Source organism: Pempheris klunzingeri, chromosome 4 (genome assembly GCF_042242105.1).
Source record: "Pempheris klunzingeri isolate RE-2024b chromosome 4, fPemKlu1.hap1, whole genome shotgun sequence".
Lineage (NCBI taxonomy): Eukaryota > Metazoa > Chordata > Actinopteri > Acropomatiformes > Pempheridae > Pempheris > Pempheris klunzingeri.
The window spans coordinates 331008-348684 of record NC_092015.1 but is presented as its reverse complement, the minus strand read 5'-3'; the positions used below and the strand labels follow the sequence as shown (position 1 = coordinate 348684).

Sequence of the window (17677 nt, the reverse complement as noted above, 5' to 3'; positions counted from 1 at the left end):
CTCTCTGTAGGGATCCTTTCCATGATGCTGTCACACACTTAGAATAACACTCTGAGCCTGTCAGTGGATCAAACAAGCTCTTTTAGTGGACCTACTGTGATCAGGTGCAGTTGTCCCAAAGGATCACGTTGCAGCCATTGCAGCCCGTTTGGTGTCTGCTGGCTGAGGTGATCTACTGGACCAGTTCCAACACTTTTACTACCTACCAGGGGCCTCGTCTGAGTCAAACAGCTTGTTAATGTAACAGACGGTTACATTAACAGTAACTACTAGTTAGTCGCTGTGTAACTGATGACAAACAGCGAGCAGCGTTTAAAACAATCTGATTAATTAAAAAAGGATTTTTCTGGTTCTGCCATCAGACCTGCGGCCAAATAACGGCCTGTAGAATGAACCGACCAATCAGAGCGTTCAGCACGGCCGTGTCATGACGCTGAAGGTGTGAAGCTACTTCCTCGTCAATTAAACAGAACTATTCCAGTTTTCAGTGGCAGGTTGGTTGACTGGGTTAAAACTACACACGTTTTAGTCGTTGAGTCTCGGCGGTAAAGAAAAGTTCCAGTGAAACCAGTGAAGAAACAAACTGGACGTCTGATCTGAAGGTTTTTATTGAGTCTCTGGATGTAAAGAAACCGTCAAACCTGCGTGGAGGCGGCAGGTTAAAGAGACGATAAACTGACGACAGACGGCCGCTCGACTTTTAAATAAACTCCAATCGTCGGCGACGGCTCCTCCTCCTCCTCCAGAGTTCGCTGTGACCTCACCAGGTGAACAGAAACGACCGATGGTCACCTGCAGCAGGAGGCGAGACCGTTCAGAGAAAACGTCCTCCAGTCTGTTCTGACGGCCGATCGGCTGCTGTGACGGGCGTTATTATGGAGGGGGCGGGGCTTGTGTTAGTGAACGGTGTTGGTGGTGGGCGGGGCCTCACAGGTAACCCTCCTTCCTGAACTGCTCCTGCAGGATGTCTCGGTACTCGTCGAAGCCGCCGTCGATTCGTTGGACTTTCCCGCCTTCACACACCCACAGCTCCTTACACACCAACCGGATCAGACGCTCGTCATGCGACACCAGGATGACCCCGCCCTGAAACACATGACATCACGCCCTGAGGAGACACGCCCTAAGGAGACACACCTGGGACGCACCTGGGCCACGCCCACACACTCAGACTCACTTTGAACTTGTTGAGAGCTTTGGCCAGGGCCTCGATGGTCTCCATGTCCAGGTGGTTGGTCGGCTCGTCCAGGATGTAGAAGTTTGGACTGAAGGACAGACAGATGACATCATCACATCATCATCAACATCATCGTCGTCGTCTCTGACAGACCCCACCCTGAGCTTTTGACTACCATGGCATGGTCATCTGAGCGAAGGCCACCCGGCTCTTCTGTCCTCCCGACAGACTGGCCACCGGCCTGGTGGCCAGCTCCCCGGTGATGCCGTACCCTCCCAGCTGGTGGCGGTACTCCTCCTCTGTCCGCCCTGTGACACACCGACACCGGCCAATCAGAATCTGTGAAGCTACCAGACTGATGAGACTAGAACCTCAGATGTAACTGTTCCCTAACGGAGACTAGAACCTCAGATGTAACTGTTCCCTAACGAAGACTAGAACCTCAGATGTAACTGTTCCCTAACGGAGACTAGAACCTCAGATGTAACTGTTCCCTAACGGAGACTAGAACCTCAGATGTAACTGTTCCCTAACGGAGACTAGAACCTCAGATGTAACTGTTCCCTAACGAAGACTAGAACCTCAGATGTAACTGTTCCCTAACGGAGACTAGAACCTCAGATGTAACTGTTCCCTAACGGAGACTAGAACCTCAGATGTAACTGTTCCCTAACGGAGACTAGAACCTCAGATGTAACTGTTCCCTAACGAAGACTAGAACCTCAGATGTAACTGTTCCCTAACGGAGACTAGAACCTCAGATGTAACTGTTCCCTAACGGAGACTAGAACCTCAGATGTAACGGTTCCCTAACGAAGACTAGAACCTCAGATGTAACGGTTCCCTAACGGAGGAGCAGGAACTGTGACACAGCCTGAGCATGATGTGTGGGTTGCCGTGGTTACCGGGGAACCTGTTGAGCAGCAGCTCCACAGAGCAGACGTTCAGGTCCAGCTGATCCACGTGATGCTGACTGAAGTAACCGATCTTCAGGTTCCTGATGAGAAAATTAAAAACGTGATATAAAAAACGTTCCCTATAAACCATCAGTAAACCTAAAAACGGTTCCACACTCAGGTGCCGCTGCGCTCTGATTGGTCCGTCTTACCTGTGAGACTGTCGGACTCCGCCGATCGGCGTCAGCTCGCCCATCAGCAGCTTGAGGATGGTGGATTTACCGGCGCCGTTTTCACCGACCTGACAGCAAACGCAACAGGAAACGTTACGGTCCAGATTATTATCCAATGTTTGATCTGATGAAACTGAAGCTTCAGCTCCACACAGATCGATACGTTTCATCTGAAAACAGCTGCCCGCCCGGTCACTGATTGGCCGCTTTATTGATGACACGTACGATGCAGATGCGAGACTCGAGGTCGGCCGACAGGTTGAGTCCAGAGAAGAGCTGCCGGTCCGGAGAGTAGAAGAACTCCACTTCATCCAGCTGCAGGATGGGAGGGGACAACTTCTCAAAGTTATCTGGAAACCTGTGGGGATCAATCGATCGATCAGTCGATCAGTCAGTCAGTCTGACTGCAGTTACTGCAGCACCAGGGCACCTGAACAGGTGAGTCTTCTTACCTTAAAGTGACCTCAGTTTCTTTCTCGATGGGCTTCAGTTCAGGTCTGCAGGAGAAAACAGCACGGATGACTCAGTCAGGCAGGACGCACACCTGTCCCAGCTACACCCAGCTACACCCAGCTACACCCAGCTACACCCAGCTACACCCAGCCACACCCAGCCACACCCAGCCACACCCAGCCACACCCAGCTACACCCAGCCACACCCAGCTACACCCAGCCACACCCAGCCACACCCAGCCACACCCAGCTACACCCAGCCACACCCCAGCTACACCCACGTACACCCACGTACACCCACGTACACCCAGGTACCCCCAGGTACACCCAGGTACAGCACAGAGTAGAGACAGACACACAGGTAGGTGAGACAGGTGTGTGAATACTCACAGCCTCTCCAGCAGCTTCAGTTTGCTCTGCACCTGAGCCGCTCTGTTGGCGTTGTACCGGAACCTGTCGATGAACACCTGGAACACACAGCAGGGTCAGAGACACCGTGCATTCTGGGAAAACTGCTGCTACATGTGACCAACAAACACCTGACTGACTCTGTCTGTACTGCAGTAGTAGTACCTGTAAATACTTTCTGTACTGCAGTAGTAGTACCTGAATGTGCTGTCTGTACTGCAGTAGTAGTACCTGTATGTGCTGTCTGTACTGCAGAAGTAGTAACTGTATGTGCTGTCTGTACTGCAGTAGTAGTGCTGTCTGTACTACAGTAGTAGTACCTGTACGTGCTGTCTGTACTGCAGCAGTAGTACCTGTACGTGCTGTCTGTACTGCAGAAGTAGTAACTGTATGTGCTGTCTGTACTGCAGTAGTAGTGCTGTCTGTACTGCAGTAGTAGTACCTGTATGTGCTGTCTGTACTGCAGTAGTAGTGCTGTCTGTACTGCAGTAGTAGTACCTGTACGTGCTGTCTGTACTGCAGCAGTAGTACCTGTACGTGCTGTCTGTACTGCAGCAGTAGTAACTGTATGTGCTGTCTGTACTGCAGAAGTAGTGCTGTCTTTACTGCAGTAGTAGTACCTGTATGTGCTGTCTGTACTGCAGCAGTAGTACCTGTATGTGCTGTCTGTACTGCAGCTGGGCCTCGTACTCTCTGTGTTGGTTCTTCAGTCTGTCTTCCTTGGTTTTAATGAAGTTTTCGTAGTCGCCACGGTAACTGTCCAGCCTCTGGGAGTGCAGGTGGACGATGTCTGTTACCACGGCGTTCAGGAAGTTTCTGTCGTGGGACACGACCAAGATGGTGGACTGCCACGTCTGTGGGAGGAGGTATTCATGACCTGTTAGCTCGTAGCTAATTGTTCTCATTGTTTTCAAGGGGAATACTAGCGTTATCTGTCGTTAGTTCAGACCTGCAGGTAGTTCTCCAGCCACAGAATGGCTCTGACATCCAGCATGTTGGTCGGCTCTGAAACACACAGGAGGAATACTTCACTCTACTAGTACTAGTACTGCTACTACTGCTGCTACTACTACTGCTACTACTAGTACTACTACTACTGCTGCTACTGCTACTGCTGCTACTAGTACTACTGCTGCTGCTACTGCTGCTAATGCTACTAGTACTACTGCTACTGCTGCTACTGCTACTAGTACTACTGCTGCTGCTACTGCTGCTAATGCTACTAGTACTACTGCTACTACTGCTAATGCTACTGCTGCTACTACGACTGCTACTGCTACTGCTGCTAATGCTACTACTGCTGCTACTGCTACTACTGCTACTGCTGCTAATGCTACTGCTGCTACTAGTACTACTGCTACTACTGCTACTACTGCTACTGCTACTACTGCTACTGCTACTGCTGCTACTGCTGCTACTACTACTACTACTGCTGCTGCTACTGCTGCTACTAGTACTACTGCTACTGCTACTGCTGCTAATGCTACTGCTGCTACTGCTACTACTGCTACTGCTGCTAATGCTACTGCTGCTACTAGTACTACTGCTGCTACTGCTACTGCTGCTACTAGTACTACTGCTGCTAATGCTACTAGTACTACTGCTACTACTAGTGCTACTGCCGCTGCTACTGCTGCTAATGCTACTAGTACTACTGCTACTGCTGCTACTACGACTGCTACTGCTACTGCTGCTAATGCTACTGCTGCTACTACTACTACTGCTGCTACTAGTACTACTGCTACTGCTACTGCTGCTACTGCTACTACTGCTACTGCTGCTAATGCTACTGCTGCTACTGCTACTACTGCTACTACTACTGCTGCTACTGCTACTGCTGCTACTAGTACTACTGCTGCTGCTACTGCTGCTAATGCTACTAGTACTACTGCTGCTGCTACTGCTGCTAATGCTACTAGTACTACTGCTACTGCTGCTAATGCTACTGCTACTGCTGCTAATGCTACTGCTGCTACTGCTACTACTGCTACTACTGCTACTACTACTGCTGCTACTGCTACTGCTGCTACTAGTACTACTGCTGCTGCTACTGCTGCTAATGCTACTAGTACTACTGCTACTGCTGCTAATGCTACTGCTACTGCTGCTAATGCTACTGCTGCTAATGCTGCTACTACTACTGCTGCTACTACCAGTACTCCTACTGCCTCAGTCCAGGCTGTGGTCAGGGGCAGTACTACTACTCACCGTCCAGCAGCAGCAGGTCCGGCCTGGAGAGCAGAGACACACACACAATAGAAGTTATCAGTCAGTCAGTCAGACAGGCAGAGAGACAAAGAGACAGACAGAGAGAGAGAGACAGATACTGTTTATATGTTAACAAACTGAAGGTGAAACTCACCGGGCAAACAGAGCTCTGGCCAACGCCAACCTCATCCTCCATCCTCCAGAAAACTCCCTGCACACACACACACAGACACACACACACACACACACACACACACACACACAGACACAGACACACACACACACACACACACACACACACACACACAGAAACAGACACACACACACAGAGACACACACACACAGCAGTGTAAAACGCTAAAGGTCGGTTCAAAGAGACGCAGCCTAACAGAGAGGTTAAAGGTCAGGGTGTGTGTGTGTGTGTGTGTGTTACAGAGGACTCACTTGGTGGTCTGCTGTTGCATTCTGGGAGTGAACCCGAGACCGGCCAGGATGACGGAGGCCCTGATTGGATGGGACAGGTGTCAATCAAACACCCAGTGGGATGGATTCATCAGCTACAGTTTGAATAACTTTATTAATCTGATGTCGGCGGCGCTGTGTGGTTGCCATAGTTACCGTGCCGGAGCTTTGTCAGCCTCGATCTCCTCCAGCTTGCCGTAGATCTCAGACAACCGGACGCTCTCCATCCCGTCGGCACTAAGACAAGAACACAAACACATCAGCGTCTCCATAGCAACAGCCACCGAGGCTCATGGGTACTGTAGTGCTGAGAGACTTCAGGCCGGGCTGAGGCGGCAAACCAGATAAAACATTTCTACCTGCCGACCAGAATGACAGCACAGAGTCAGCCGGCAGCGCGATGATGATGATGATGATGATGTCAGAGCGATGCAAAGCTCCCTGTGCTGCCATTGGTCGGATTAAATGAGGTGGAATTATCCTTTAAATCATTGATCACTGACGAAGACGAGACGTTGGCGGAACCGAACAAACAGAGTGAATCTCTTTAGATTTGATGGATAAAAACCAGTCGGTGATTTTATGCTTCTATTCAGAACTTAACTGTTGATTTTCATTTACAGTAAGTGTGTTTATATAATGTTTGTCTGTGTTTTTATCCTGCAACTTCCATTTAAGGTTAATCAATCAATCAATGATCAATACAGTACTGTTCAGTCTCCCAGCTGGGGGACATATTTATTCATCAACAGAGTTCGTGTCAGTTCTAATTGTAGTTTTGATGCTCAGCAGGGATGAAGAAGGTTTTGTTGAACTGAACTGATCTAAAATCGACTAAAACTAACATGGAGTTCTGCAGGCGTGTTCGCCGGTGGCTCTTACGTTCCGCTGGCGATGCGAGCGTTGAGCCTCTTCTCCTCGGCGAGCAGCTCCTCTCTCAGCGTGTCGCTCTCCAGGACGCTCTGCAGCGCCGCCGTGTCGTCTCCTGCCACTTCCTGCTCCACGTGAAGGATGGAGATGTGAGCCGGGACGCGCAGGTTACGACTGGCCAGCATCTTCAGCAGCGTCGTCTTCCCCAAACCGTTCCGACCGACCAGACCGTACCGCCGGCCCGACGCCAGAGACAGCTCCGCCCCCTGCAGCAAACACCTGGAGACGAACACACACACACTTCAGCCTCTCTTCTCGGTAAAGCCGGTACTCTGGGCGGCTGCTGGCTGAACTCACCTTTCTCCAAACGAAACGTCAAAGTTCTCGATCCGGATGTCGTAACTGCGGTTCTTCCCTGATTGGTCCACTCGGTTGTCCTTCTTGCTGCTGGCTTGACTGGCCGACGCCTCCTCCAGGACTCTGGTGGGGGGCACAGGAGGACAGGTGAGTATGGTGAGGACAGGTGAGTATGGTGAGGACAGGTGAGGACAGGTGAGGACAGGTGAGGATAGGTGAGGATAGGTGAGGATAGGTGAGGACAGGTGAGGACAGGTGAGGACAGGTGAGTATGGTGAGGACAGGTGAGGATAGGTGAGGACAGGTGAGTATGGTGAGGACAGGTGAGGACAGGTGAGTATGGTGAGGACAGGTGAGGACAGGTGAGTATGGTGAGGACAGGTGAGGACAGGTGAGGATAGGTGAGGACAGGTGAGGACAGGTGAGTATGGTGAGGACAGGTGAGGACAGGTGAGGACAGGTGAGGACAGGTGAGGACAGGTGAGGATAGGTGAGGATAGGTGAGGACAGATGAGGACAGGTGAGGACAGGTGAGGACAGGTGAGGACAGGTGAGTATGGTGAGGACAGGTGAGGACAGGTGAGGACAGGTGAGGACAGGTGAGGACAGGTGAGTATGGTGGGGACAGGTGAGGACAGGTGAGGACAGGTGAGGACTGACAGCGGGGTGGAGGACTTCTGCGAGTCCTTCTCGTTGCGGCGGTCATGTTTGGCCTTCAGCTTCGCCTCAGCCTTCTCCAGCTTCTTGGCGTCCACGGTCTGATGAGACAGGAAGTGATGCATTCAATGACGCAGACTCAAACTCGTTCATCTGAGCGCTGATTAAAAAACAGTACAAATACCACACTGACTCAAAATCCTATAATTATATTAGTAAAACTACTAAAAAGGAACGTGAAGGACTGAACACCTTCGATCAGTCAGGAAGAAGGACTCACTGTGTTCTGAGGACGTTTCATCATCCAGATGCCCTGAACGTCCTCGTGTGCAGAACCTGAACAGAACACAGAACACAGAACACAGAACACACTCAGCGCTGTTCCTTCTTTTCATTCCTTCATATGTTCTGATCATGTGTTTGTTACCGTTGTCTGCAGAGATCTGAGAGAGCTGAACCGGAGCGTCCAGCAGCACCTGTTTCTGAGCGCCATGACGGTTATTCCTGTTAGAAACACACAGCCAACGTTTTTAACACTCACGCTTTAAAGTCACAGTCCGTAGAAAGAAGCCAGCGTGTCAAAGTCAAGGCTTCAAAACAGCACAGACCACTGGGACATGTCAGTGGCCACGTCATTAAAGTTACCTTTAAAGGGTTACTCTGCTGTTTCTACCCTCTTAATCTGTCCTCATCCTGGTGTCTGAGTGACTGGTAGGTAGTAAAAGTGTTGGAACTGGTCCAGTAGATCACCTCAGCCAGCAGACACCAAACGGGCTGCAATGGCTGCAACGTGATCCTTTGGGACAACTGCACCTGATCACAGTAGGTCCACTAAAAGAGCTTGTTTGATCCACTGACAGGCTCAGAGTGTTATTCTAAGTGTGTGACAGCATCATGGAAAGGATCCTTACAGAGAGAGACCTGGAAGATCCTTTTGGTTTAACCACAAACAGCACACACACCAGACTACATTCACTAAAACAGGGATTTTAGAGCTGCTGTTACTGGAGCGACAGAACGGCTGTTAGAGGAGAAACCGCCGTGCTCCTCTAGACCCTCGCTGTCCCGTCCATGTGACTAGTTGTTGTCTTAGTCTCTTACAGTTTGAGGGTGTTGAACATCTGGAGACAGATGTCTCTGACGTCGTCCTCGTTTTTACTGTCAGCAGACACTTCCTGCAGGACCTCTCCGACGGCTTCGTAAACCTCCTCGCCATCCTCGAAGTCTGCTCCGCCGCTGTCCAGAACACCTGAGACACAGAGACCACAACGCCTTTACAGCAAGACTGCTGGGACTGGTCCACATGGTCCACCTGGTCCACATGGTCCACATGGTCCACATGGTCCACCACCAGCACCTGGACCAGCACCTACTGATACTGTCACAGTACTACTGTTTAATTGCAGTAACTCACTGAATTTTATCACAGTAGTACTACAGTAGTACTAGTACTACTGTAGTGTTAGTACTACAGTAGTACTACTGTAATACTACAGTAGTACTACTGTAGTACTGTAGTACTGTAGTACTTGCTGTAATGACACCTCTCCGGCTCCTGCGGGTCTGTGATCCGGTTCAGTCCAGTCAAACCGGAATAAAAATCCTTAAACTATTCAGGTTTTAGATAAAGCCGACCTGCCCGGGCCATGTCGGGCCATGTCGGGCCATGCCGGGCTAACCGGTGTCCCCGTCAGCCCGGTTAGCCCAACCCGGGTTAGCCCATTAGCTCTGAGGCTAAGAGCAGCGGCTGCCCGACTAGCAGGCACGTCAAAGGCCGGTCTGTGCCGCTCCGTCCCCGGCCCTCCGCCGCTCCGTCCCCGGCCCTCCGCCGCTCCGTCCCCGGCCCTCCGCCGCTCCGTCCCCGGCCTCTCACCTGTGATGTAGTCGAAAAGCTCCGCGTCGATCTCGGGAAACTCGCTCTTCAGGATGTCCACGTACGTCGCCATGATACCCGGCCCAGGACTCTGCCGCGACGCGCATGCGTCAAAATGCGACAGCGCCGTGACTTCTGGGGGATGTAGTTCTTGTGTCTGTTCCGTTAATGTTATATTTAATAAAGCCAACAAATAATAACCAGCCGTTTTCCTGTTAGTATAATCAATATCCATGTGATTATTGGTCCTGGTTCTACTGCAGCCTGATTGATCTCAGTCTTGTTTTTTAAAAGGTTCACTGCTGTCTGTATTACTGTGTTTGAAAGACAAACGGACAGCTTAAATAACATCAGTTAATACATTTAGTATTTAGTATTTCAAAGTGCTGACAGGAGCCATTCTGTAGGAGGAACTTTATTCTGAAATCCTTGTATTAAAGGAAGTGATTTACTCTAAGTGATCAGCTGTGGGGGGTTTAGTTTGAATATTATTGGAAGACTTGACTCTTCTTTTCTCCTGTTTTCTGAGTCAGTCAGAGAGGAGGAGCAGCCGCTCACTGCTCTTATTTCAGCTCCGTCACCTGTGATTCTGACTTTATTAATACAGTGCTTATTGTTGTAGTAATAAATAATGATACAATTATTATTGTTATTATTATTACTATTATTATTATAAGTATTCTTATTATTTCTTTCTTCTTCTGCTCATTATTAATATTATTATTATTATTAATGATAATAATATTATAATTATTATTATTATTTCTTTCTTCTTCTGCTCATTATTAGTATTATTATTAATAACAATATAATAATAATTATTATTGTTGTTATTATTAATAATATTATTATTATTATTATCATCATTGTTCTCTGGCCCTCGCAGCGCCGCTCTGCGCATGCTCCGCTGTGGAGTTTAGGGTGGGAGAGTTAGCCGTTAGCACTCACAGCTAACAGCCGGAGTGTGTAATGGCGGCCTCGGTGCTGCTGGGGTCTGCGGACAACACCGGACTCAACTTCACGGTCGGGGGCGGCAGTGGCGGCGGCCCCGGGAATGTTTTAGTGGGGAACAATAACGGACTGGGGCCGGCGGGTCCGGCGCCCTGGAACCGCTCTCTGGACCGGGCGCTGGACGAAGCCTCGGCCACCGGGTGCCTGAACCTCAGCGGCAGGAAGCTGAAGGAGTTCCCCCGGAGCGCCGCCAACCACGACCTGACGGACACCACTAGGGCCGGTGAGTGAGCCGCAGAGCCCGGGGTCCGCACTCAGGGAGCCGGGGGGCGGGGGGGTTGGCGGGGGAGTCGGTTAAAGTGACTTAGACGGACTTTCATGGACTTGAGGGGGGGGGGGGGGGGGGGCAACTTTAGCGGCTGTGGAGAGGATGGGATGGGGCCGGTGTTATGACAAACACTGCACCCCCAGAACAAGCTGCCGTGCAGTGATTCACCGCCTGCGGTGGTTCTGTCGGGGGACACATCGCTCGGAGTCACGGGCTGAACATCTGCACTGTGGCTCGGGTCCAGAGGTGGTCCGTAGACCGCCTGAACACTTGTAAAGCCGACTGATTAAAGTTGTAACAGTTTGCGCTCATTAACAGGAACCCAAACAACAGCAGCTAACTGTAGCTAGCTAGCTAGCAGCGCGGCTCCGGCAGGTCTCTGTCAGCCTCTCACGTGTTTTAACGTTGAACTGCTGTGAAACAACAAACTGTGATTTACTTCGATGTTACCTGGAGCTGGGGGGGGGGGGGGGGGGGGGGCACGGTAGTCTGGGGGCGCAGCCTGTGTCATTACACCTGTAGGAACTGGGCAGGCGGTTGGTATTAGCCGCCTAGCATGCTAACAGCGGAGTGTGGTGGGTAACCATGCTACACGGCTAACCTCGTTAGTCAAACTAGTTAACCGGACAGAAAGCAGCCCGGCCGGACCGGAACCACCGGACCGCTTCAGGTGACCACACCTGAGCCGTGTTCTGTTTGGAGTCTGATCAGACAGAGAGCTGCTCCGCCCACCCGACGGCCGGTAGGGAGAGACAAAACAAGCGGAGCACGGGAGACTGTCTGTCTGACTGACTGACTGACTGACTGACTGACTGTCTGTCTGTCTGACTGACTGACTGACTGTCTGTCTGTCTGACTGACTGACTGACTGACTGACTGACTGTCTGTCTGACTGACTGACTGTCTGACTGACTGTCTGACTGACTGACTGACTGACTGTCTGTCTGACTGACTGACTGACTGACTGACTGTCTTATTTCAGTGAGTTGCGTTCACAGACCGCAAGACTCTTTGTAGCTGCAGTTGGTCCTCAGGTATTTTTGAGTATTTGATGCTGTAGTTGCAGTAGAAGTACTGTGAGTACTGTCCTGTGAGTACTGTGAGTACTGTACTGTGAGTACTGTCCTGTGAGTACTGTACTGTGAGTACTGTGAGTACTGTCCTGTGAGTACTGTACTGTGAGTACTGTACTGTGAGTACTGTCCTGTGAGTACTGTCCTGTGAGTACTGTACTGTGAGTACTGTGAGTACTGTCCTGTGAGTACTGTGAGTACTGTCCTGTGAGTACTGTCCTGTGAGTACTGTGAGTACTGTTCTGTGAGTACTGTCCTGTGAGTACTGTCCTGTGAGTACTGTGAGTACTGTCCTGTGAGTACTGTGAGTACTGTACTGTGAGTACTGTCCTGTGAGTACTGTACTGTGAGTACTGTACTGTGAGTACTGTGAGTACTGTCCTGTGAGTACTGTACTGTGAGTACTGTGAGTACTGTCCTGTGAGTACTGTCCTGTGAGTACTGTCCTGTGAGTACTGTCCTGTGAGTACTGTACTGTGAGTACTGTACTGTGAGTACTGTGAGTACTGTCCTGTGAGTACTGTGAGTACTGTCCTGTGAGTACTGTCCTGTGAGTACTGTGAGTACTGTCCTGTGAGTACTGTCCTGTGAGTACTGTACTGTGAGTACTGTCCTGTGAGTACTGTCCTGTGAGTACTGTGAGTACTGTCCTGTGAGTACTTATAAGTACTGCAACTACTTGTACTTCGCTGAGTGATGAAGATGATTATGGGACGAGTGAGTGATGTGTTCAAGGCAACCAGTTCTGATGTCTGAGTCTGGAAAGAGCTGGACCAGGACTCACCCAGACCAGAGAGCTCTGACACGAGGACTCACACCAACGGGTCTGGGTCAGCTGACTCATTGTTATCTATAGTTTAAATCCAGTACCGGACCAGTTAGACCAGGATCAGGCTCACTGCAGGTGAGCAAAGGTGACGCATGAGTCCCACTGAAACCGTTAAGTCTGAATGATTAGACGACCCAGACCATGGGAGAGACCAGGACCCAGGCCATGGGAGAGACCAGGACCCAGACCATGGGAGAGACCAGGACCCAGACCATGGGAGAGACCAGGACCCAGACCATGGGAGAGACCAGGTCCTGGGGGTCCTGAGCTGACCCTGTGTGGTGGCCCTACAGAGGACCGACATGCTCTCAGTCTGCTCCATCACTGTAGAGACACAGTGGAGCTCAGTGATTGGCTGTGTGTCAGTGAAATGCACCCTGGGAGTCATAGTTAATTGTAGTTTTTTTTTTTACAGAGGAGCAGATGATTTCATACACAGACTGTCAGGTTGACACCCGGAGACAAACTGAAACGGTTAACGGTCGATGAAATCAGTTGCTGGTTGGTTGTTGAAGTAAAGGTTCTAGCTCTGATGTCATCACTGTGTCAGAGTATTCTGATTGGCTGAGCTGACCGATACCAGGAAGAGTTTATTTTCAGTGAATAACAAACTTTAATTTGATGACTGCAGGACTCTTTGTGTGTGTGTGTGTGTGTGTGTGTGTGTGTGTGTGTGTGTGTGTGTGTGTGGGGCTGCGGTACAACAGGAAATAGATGTTACCATGGTGATGTTTACTTCCTGCCGGCCAGGTGCTGATCTCCCTCACAGCTGCACTTATAAATATAGACACAAAGTACTGTGTGTGACTGTGTGTGACTGTGTGTGTCTGTGTGTGTCTGTGTGTGTCTGTGTGTGTCTGTGTGTGACTGTGTGTGACTGTGTGTCTGTGTGTGTCTGTGTGTGACTGTGTGACTGTGTGTCTGTGTGTGTCTGTGTGTGACTGTGTGTGACTGTGTGTCTGTGTGTGTCTGTGTGTGACTGTGTGTGTCTGTGTGTGTCTGTGTGTGTCTGTGTGTGACTGTGTGTGACTGTGTGACTGTGTGTGACTGTGTGACTGTGTGTCTGTGTGTGACTGTGTGTGACTGTGTGTGTCTGTGTGACTGTGTGTCTGTGTGTCTGTGTGTGACTGTGTGTCTGTGTGTGACTGTGTGTGACTGTGTGTGACTGTGTGTGACTGTGTGTGTCTGTGTGTGACTGTGTGACTGTGTGTGACTGTGTGTGACTGTGTGACTGTGTGACTGTGAGTCTGTGTGTGACTGTGTGTGACTGTGTGTGTCTGTGTGTGACTGTGTGTGACTGTGTGTGACTGTGTGTGTCTGTGTGTGACTGTGTGTGTCTGTGTGACTGTGTGTGTCTGTGTGTGTCTGTGTGTGACTGTGTGTGACTGTGTGTCTGTGTGTGTCTGTGTGTGACTGTGTGTCTGTGTGTGACTGTGTGTGACTGTGTGTCTGTGTGTGTCTGTGTGTGACTGTGTGACTGTGTGTGTCTGTGTGTGACTGTGTGTGTCTGTGTGTGTCTGTGTGTGTCTGTGTGTCTGTGTGTGTCTGTGTGTGACTGTGTGTGACTGTGTGTGACTGTGTGTGTCTGTGTGTGACTGTGTGTGTCTGTGTGACTGTGTGTGTCTGTGTGTGACTGTGTGTGACTGTGTGTCTGTGTGTGTCTGTGTGTGACTGTGTGTCTGTGTGTGTCTGTGTGTGACTGTGTGTGACTGTGTGTCTGTGTGTGTCTGTGTGTGACTGTGTGACTGTGTGTGTCTGTGTGTGACTGTGTGACTGTGTGTGTCTGTGTGTCTGTGTGTGTCTGTGTGACTGTGTGACTGTGTGTCTGTGTGTGTCTGTGTGACTGTGTGTGACTGTGTGTGTCTGTGTGTGTCTGTGTGTGTCTGTGTGTGACTGTGTGTGACTGTGTGTGACTGACTGTGTGTGACTCTGTGACTGTGTGTCTGTGTGTGACTGTGTGTGTCTGTGTGTGACTGTGTGTGTCTGTGTGTGACTGTGTGTCTGTGTGTGTCTGTGTGTGACTGTGTGTGACTGTGTGTCTGTGTGTGTCTGTGTGTGTCTGTGTGTGTCTGTGTGTGTCTGTGTGTGACTGTGTGTGACTGTGTGACTGTGTGTCTGTGTGTGTCTGTGTGTGTCTGTGTGTGACTGTGTGTGTCTGTGTGACTGTGTGTCTGTGTGTGACTGTGTGACTGTGTGTGACTGTGTGTGACTGTGTGTGACTGTGTGTGACTGTGTGACTGTGTGACTGTGTGTCTGTGTGTGACTGTGTGTGACTGTGTGTGACTGTGTGTGACTGTGTGACTGTGTGACTGTGTGTCTGTGTGTGACTGTGTGTGACTGTGTGTCTGTGTGTGTCTGTGTGTGACTGTGTGTGACTGTGTGTCTGTGTGTGACTGTGTGTGACTGTGTGTGACTGTGTGACTGTGTGACTGTGTGTCTGTGTGTGACTGTGTGTGACTGTGTGTCTGTGTGTGTCTGTGTGTGACTGTGTGTCTGTGTGTCTGTGTGTGACTGTGTGTGACTGTGTGTGACTGTGTGACTGTGTGACTGTGTGTCTGTGTGTGACTGTGTGTGACTGTGTGTCTGTGTGTGTCTGTGTGTGACTGTGTGTGACTGTGTGTGACTGTGTGTGACTGTGTGTGACTGTGTGACTGTGAGTCTGTGTGTGACTGTGTGTGACTGTGTGTCTGTGTGTGTCTGTGTGACTGTGTGTGACTGTGTGTGTCTGTGTGTGACTGTGTGTGACTGTGTGTGACTGTGTGTGTCTGTGTGTGACTGTGTGTGTCTGTGTGACTGTGTGTGACTGTGTGTGTCTGTGTGTGACTGTGTGTGACTGTGTGTCTGTGTGTGTCTGTGTGTGACTGTGTATCTGTGTGTGTCTGTGTGTGACTGTGTGTGACTGTGTGTCTGTGTGTGTCTGTGTGTGTCTGTGTGTGACTGTGTGACTGTGTGTGTCTGTGTGTCTGTGTGACTGTGTGTGACTGTGTGACTGTGTGTGTCTGTGTGTGTCTGTGTGTGACTGTGTGACTGTGTGTGTCTGTGTGTCTGTGTGACTGTGTGTGACTGTGTGTGACTGTGTGTGTCTGTGTGACTGTGTGTGTCTGTGTGACTGTGTGTGACTGTGTGTCTGTGTGTGTCTGTGTGACTGTGTGTGACTGTGTGTGTCTGTGTGTGTCTGTGTGTGTCTGTGTGTGACTGTGTGTGACTGACTGTGTGTGACTCTGTGACTGTGTGTCTGTGTGTGACTGTGTGTGTCTGTGTGTGACTGTGTGTGTCTGTGTGTGACTGTGTGTCTGTGTGTGACTGTGTGTGACTGTGTGTCTGTGTGTGTCTGTGTGTGACTGTGTGTGACTGACTGTGTGTGACTGTGTGTGTCTGTGTGTGTCTGTGTGTGACTCTGTGTCTGTGTGTGACTGTGTGTGTCTGTGTGTGTCTGTGTGTGACTGTGTGTGACTCTGTGACTGTGTGTCTGTGTGTGTCTGTGTGTGTCTGTGTGTGACTCTGTGACTGTGTGTCTGTGTGTGTCTGTGTGTGACTGTGTGTGACTCTGTGACTGTGTGTGTCTGTGTGTGACTGTGTGTGACTGTGTGTGACTCTGTGACTGTGTGTGACTGTGTGTGACTGTGTGTGACTCTGTGTCTGTGTGTGTCTGTGTGTGTCTGTGTGTGACTGTGTGTGTCTGTGTGTGACTGTGTGTGACTGTGTGTGACTGTGTGTGTCTGTGTGTGTCTGTGTGTGACTGTGTGTGTCTGTGTGTGACTGTGTGTGACTGTGTGTGTCTGTGTGTGTCTGTGTGTGACTGTGTGTGACTGTGTGTCTGTGTGTGACTGTGTGTGACTGTGTGTGACTCTGTGTCTGTGTGTGACTGTGTGTGTCTGTGTGACTGTGTGTGTCTGTGTGTGACTGTGTGTGACTGTGTGTGTCTGTGTGTGACTGTGTGTGACTGTGTGTGACTGTGTGTCTGTGTGTGACTGTGTGACTGTGTGTGACTCTGTGACTGTGTGTGTCTGTGTGTGACTGTGTGTGTCTGTGTGACTGTGTGTGTCTGTGTGTGTCTGTGTGTGACTGTGTGACTGTGTGTGACTGTGTGTGTCTGTGTGTGACTGTGTGTGACTGTGTGACTGTGTGTGTCTGTGTGTGACTGTGTGTCTGTGTGTGTCTGTGTGTGACTGTGTGACTGTGTGATGTGGCATCCAGTGTCTCCATGACAACCACACAGAGGGATCTGATTGGCTCTAAGACAGGAGGACAGACAGGCTGTTGTTAGAAGTTTGGTTTCTATTTTCAGACTCAGTCACGAGTTTACACACACACAGACAGACAGACAGACAGACAGACACACACACAGACACACACACACACACACACACACACACACACACACACAGGTGTGTATTGTATTGCATGAAGGAATTCTTAGATTGGATGAAATTTGATTGAAACCAGAAGAAGTGGAAGAGGAACCTTCACACCTGTGTCTGTTTACGGAGCTAACAGGAGCTAAGAGGAGCTAACAGCTAAGAGAAGCTAACAGGAGCTAACGGGAGCTAACAGGAGCTAACAGAGCTAACAGGAGCTAACAGCTAAGAGGAGCTAACAGAGCTAACAGGAGCTAACAGAGCTAACAGGAGGCTCTCAAGTTTAGAGCAGGTTTAGAGTCTAAACCTTCTCAACCTGTCTGTACATGAGGTACAAACTGGTGATGTACTCAGGGATGAGCTGACTGGGAAATTCTGGGTTGATACGGAGGTTTAAAGGGTCACTCCCCTGTTTCTACCCATGATCCTCTCTGTCCTCATCCTGGTGTCTGAGTGACTGGTAGGTAGTAAAAGTGTTGGAACTGGTCCAGTAGATCACCTCAGCCATCAGACACCAAACGGGCTGCAATGGCTGCAACGTGAT

The 17677-nt window shown here is 50.2% G+C and overlaps 2 protein-coding genes across 2 annotated transcripts in view; one reads left to right on the top strand and one right to left on the bottom strand.

The window, feature by feature from the left end:
* lrch3 (leucine-rich repeats and calponin homology (CH) domain containing 3) overlaps nucleotides 1–17677 on the top strand; it is a 63208-nt gene that overhangs the window by 25059 nt on the left and 20472 nt on the right. Inside the window, exon 2 of the mRNA XM_070829489.1 lies at nucleotides 10552–10828. Within this exon, the coding sequence (XP_070685590.1) occupies nucleotides 10564–10828 (265 nt within the window). The 5' untranslated portion in view covers nucleotides 10552–10563. The remainder of the gene's footprint in view (nucleotides 1–10551; nucleotides 10829–17677) is intronic.
* On the bottom strand, nucleotides 591–9708 carry abcf3 (ATP-binding cassette, sub-family F (GCN20), member 3). Its single transcript, XM_070829637.1, has 21 exons — nucleotides 9595–9708; nucleotides 8823–8970; nucleotides 8149–8225; nucleotides 8002–8057; nucleotides 7725–7822; nucleotides 7065–7187; nucleotides 6720–6986; nucleotides 5994–6074; nucleotides 5820–5879; nucleotides 5530–5586; nucleotides 5376–5398; nucleotides 4117–4172; nucleotides 3821–4021; nucleotides 3150–3226; nucleotides 2759–2803; nucleotides 2532–2664; nucleotides 2286–2374; nucleotides 2083–2174; nucleotides 1353–1485; nucleotides 1178–1265; nucleotides 591–1086 (listed from the first exon to the last, which is right to left on the bottom strand). The coding sequence occupies exons 1-21, from the start codon at nucleotides 9665–9667 to the stop codon at nucleotides 928–930; spliced, it is 2136 nt and encodes a 711-aa protein (XP_070685738.1). The 5' UTR covers nucleotides 9668–9708; the 3' UTR covers nucleotides 591–927.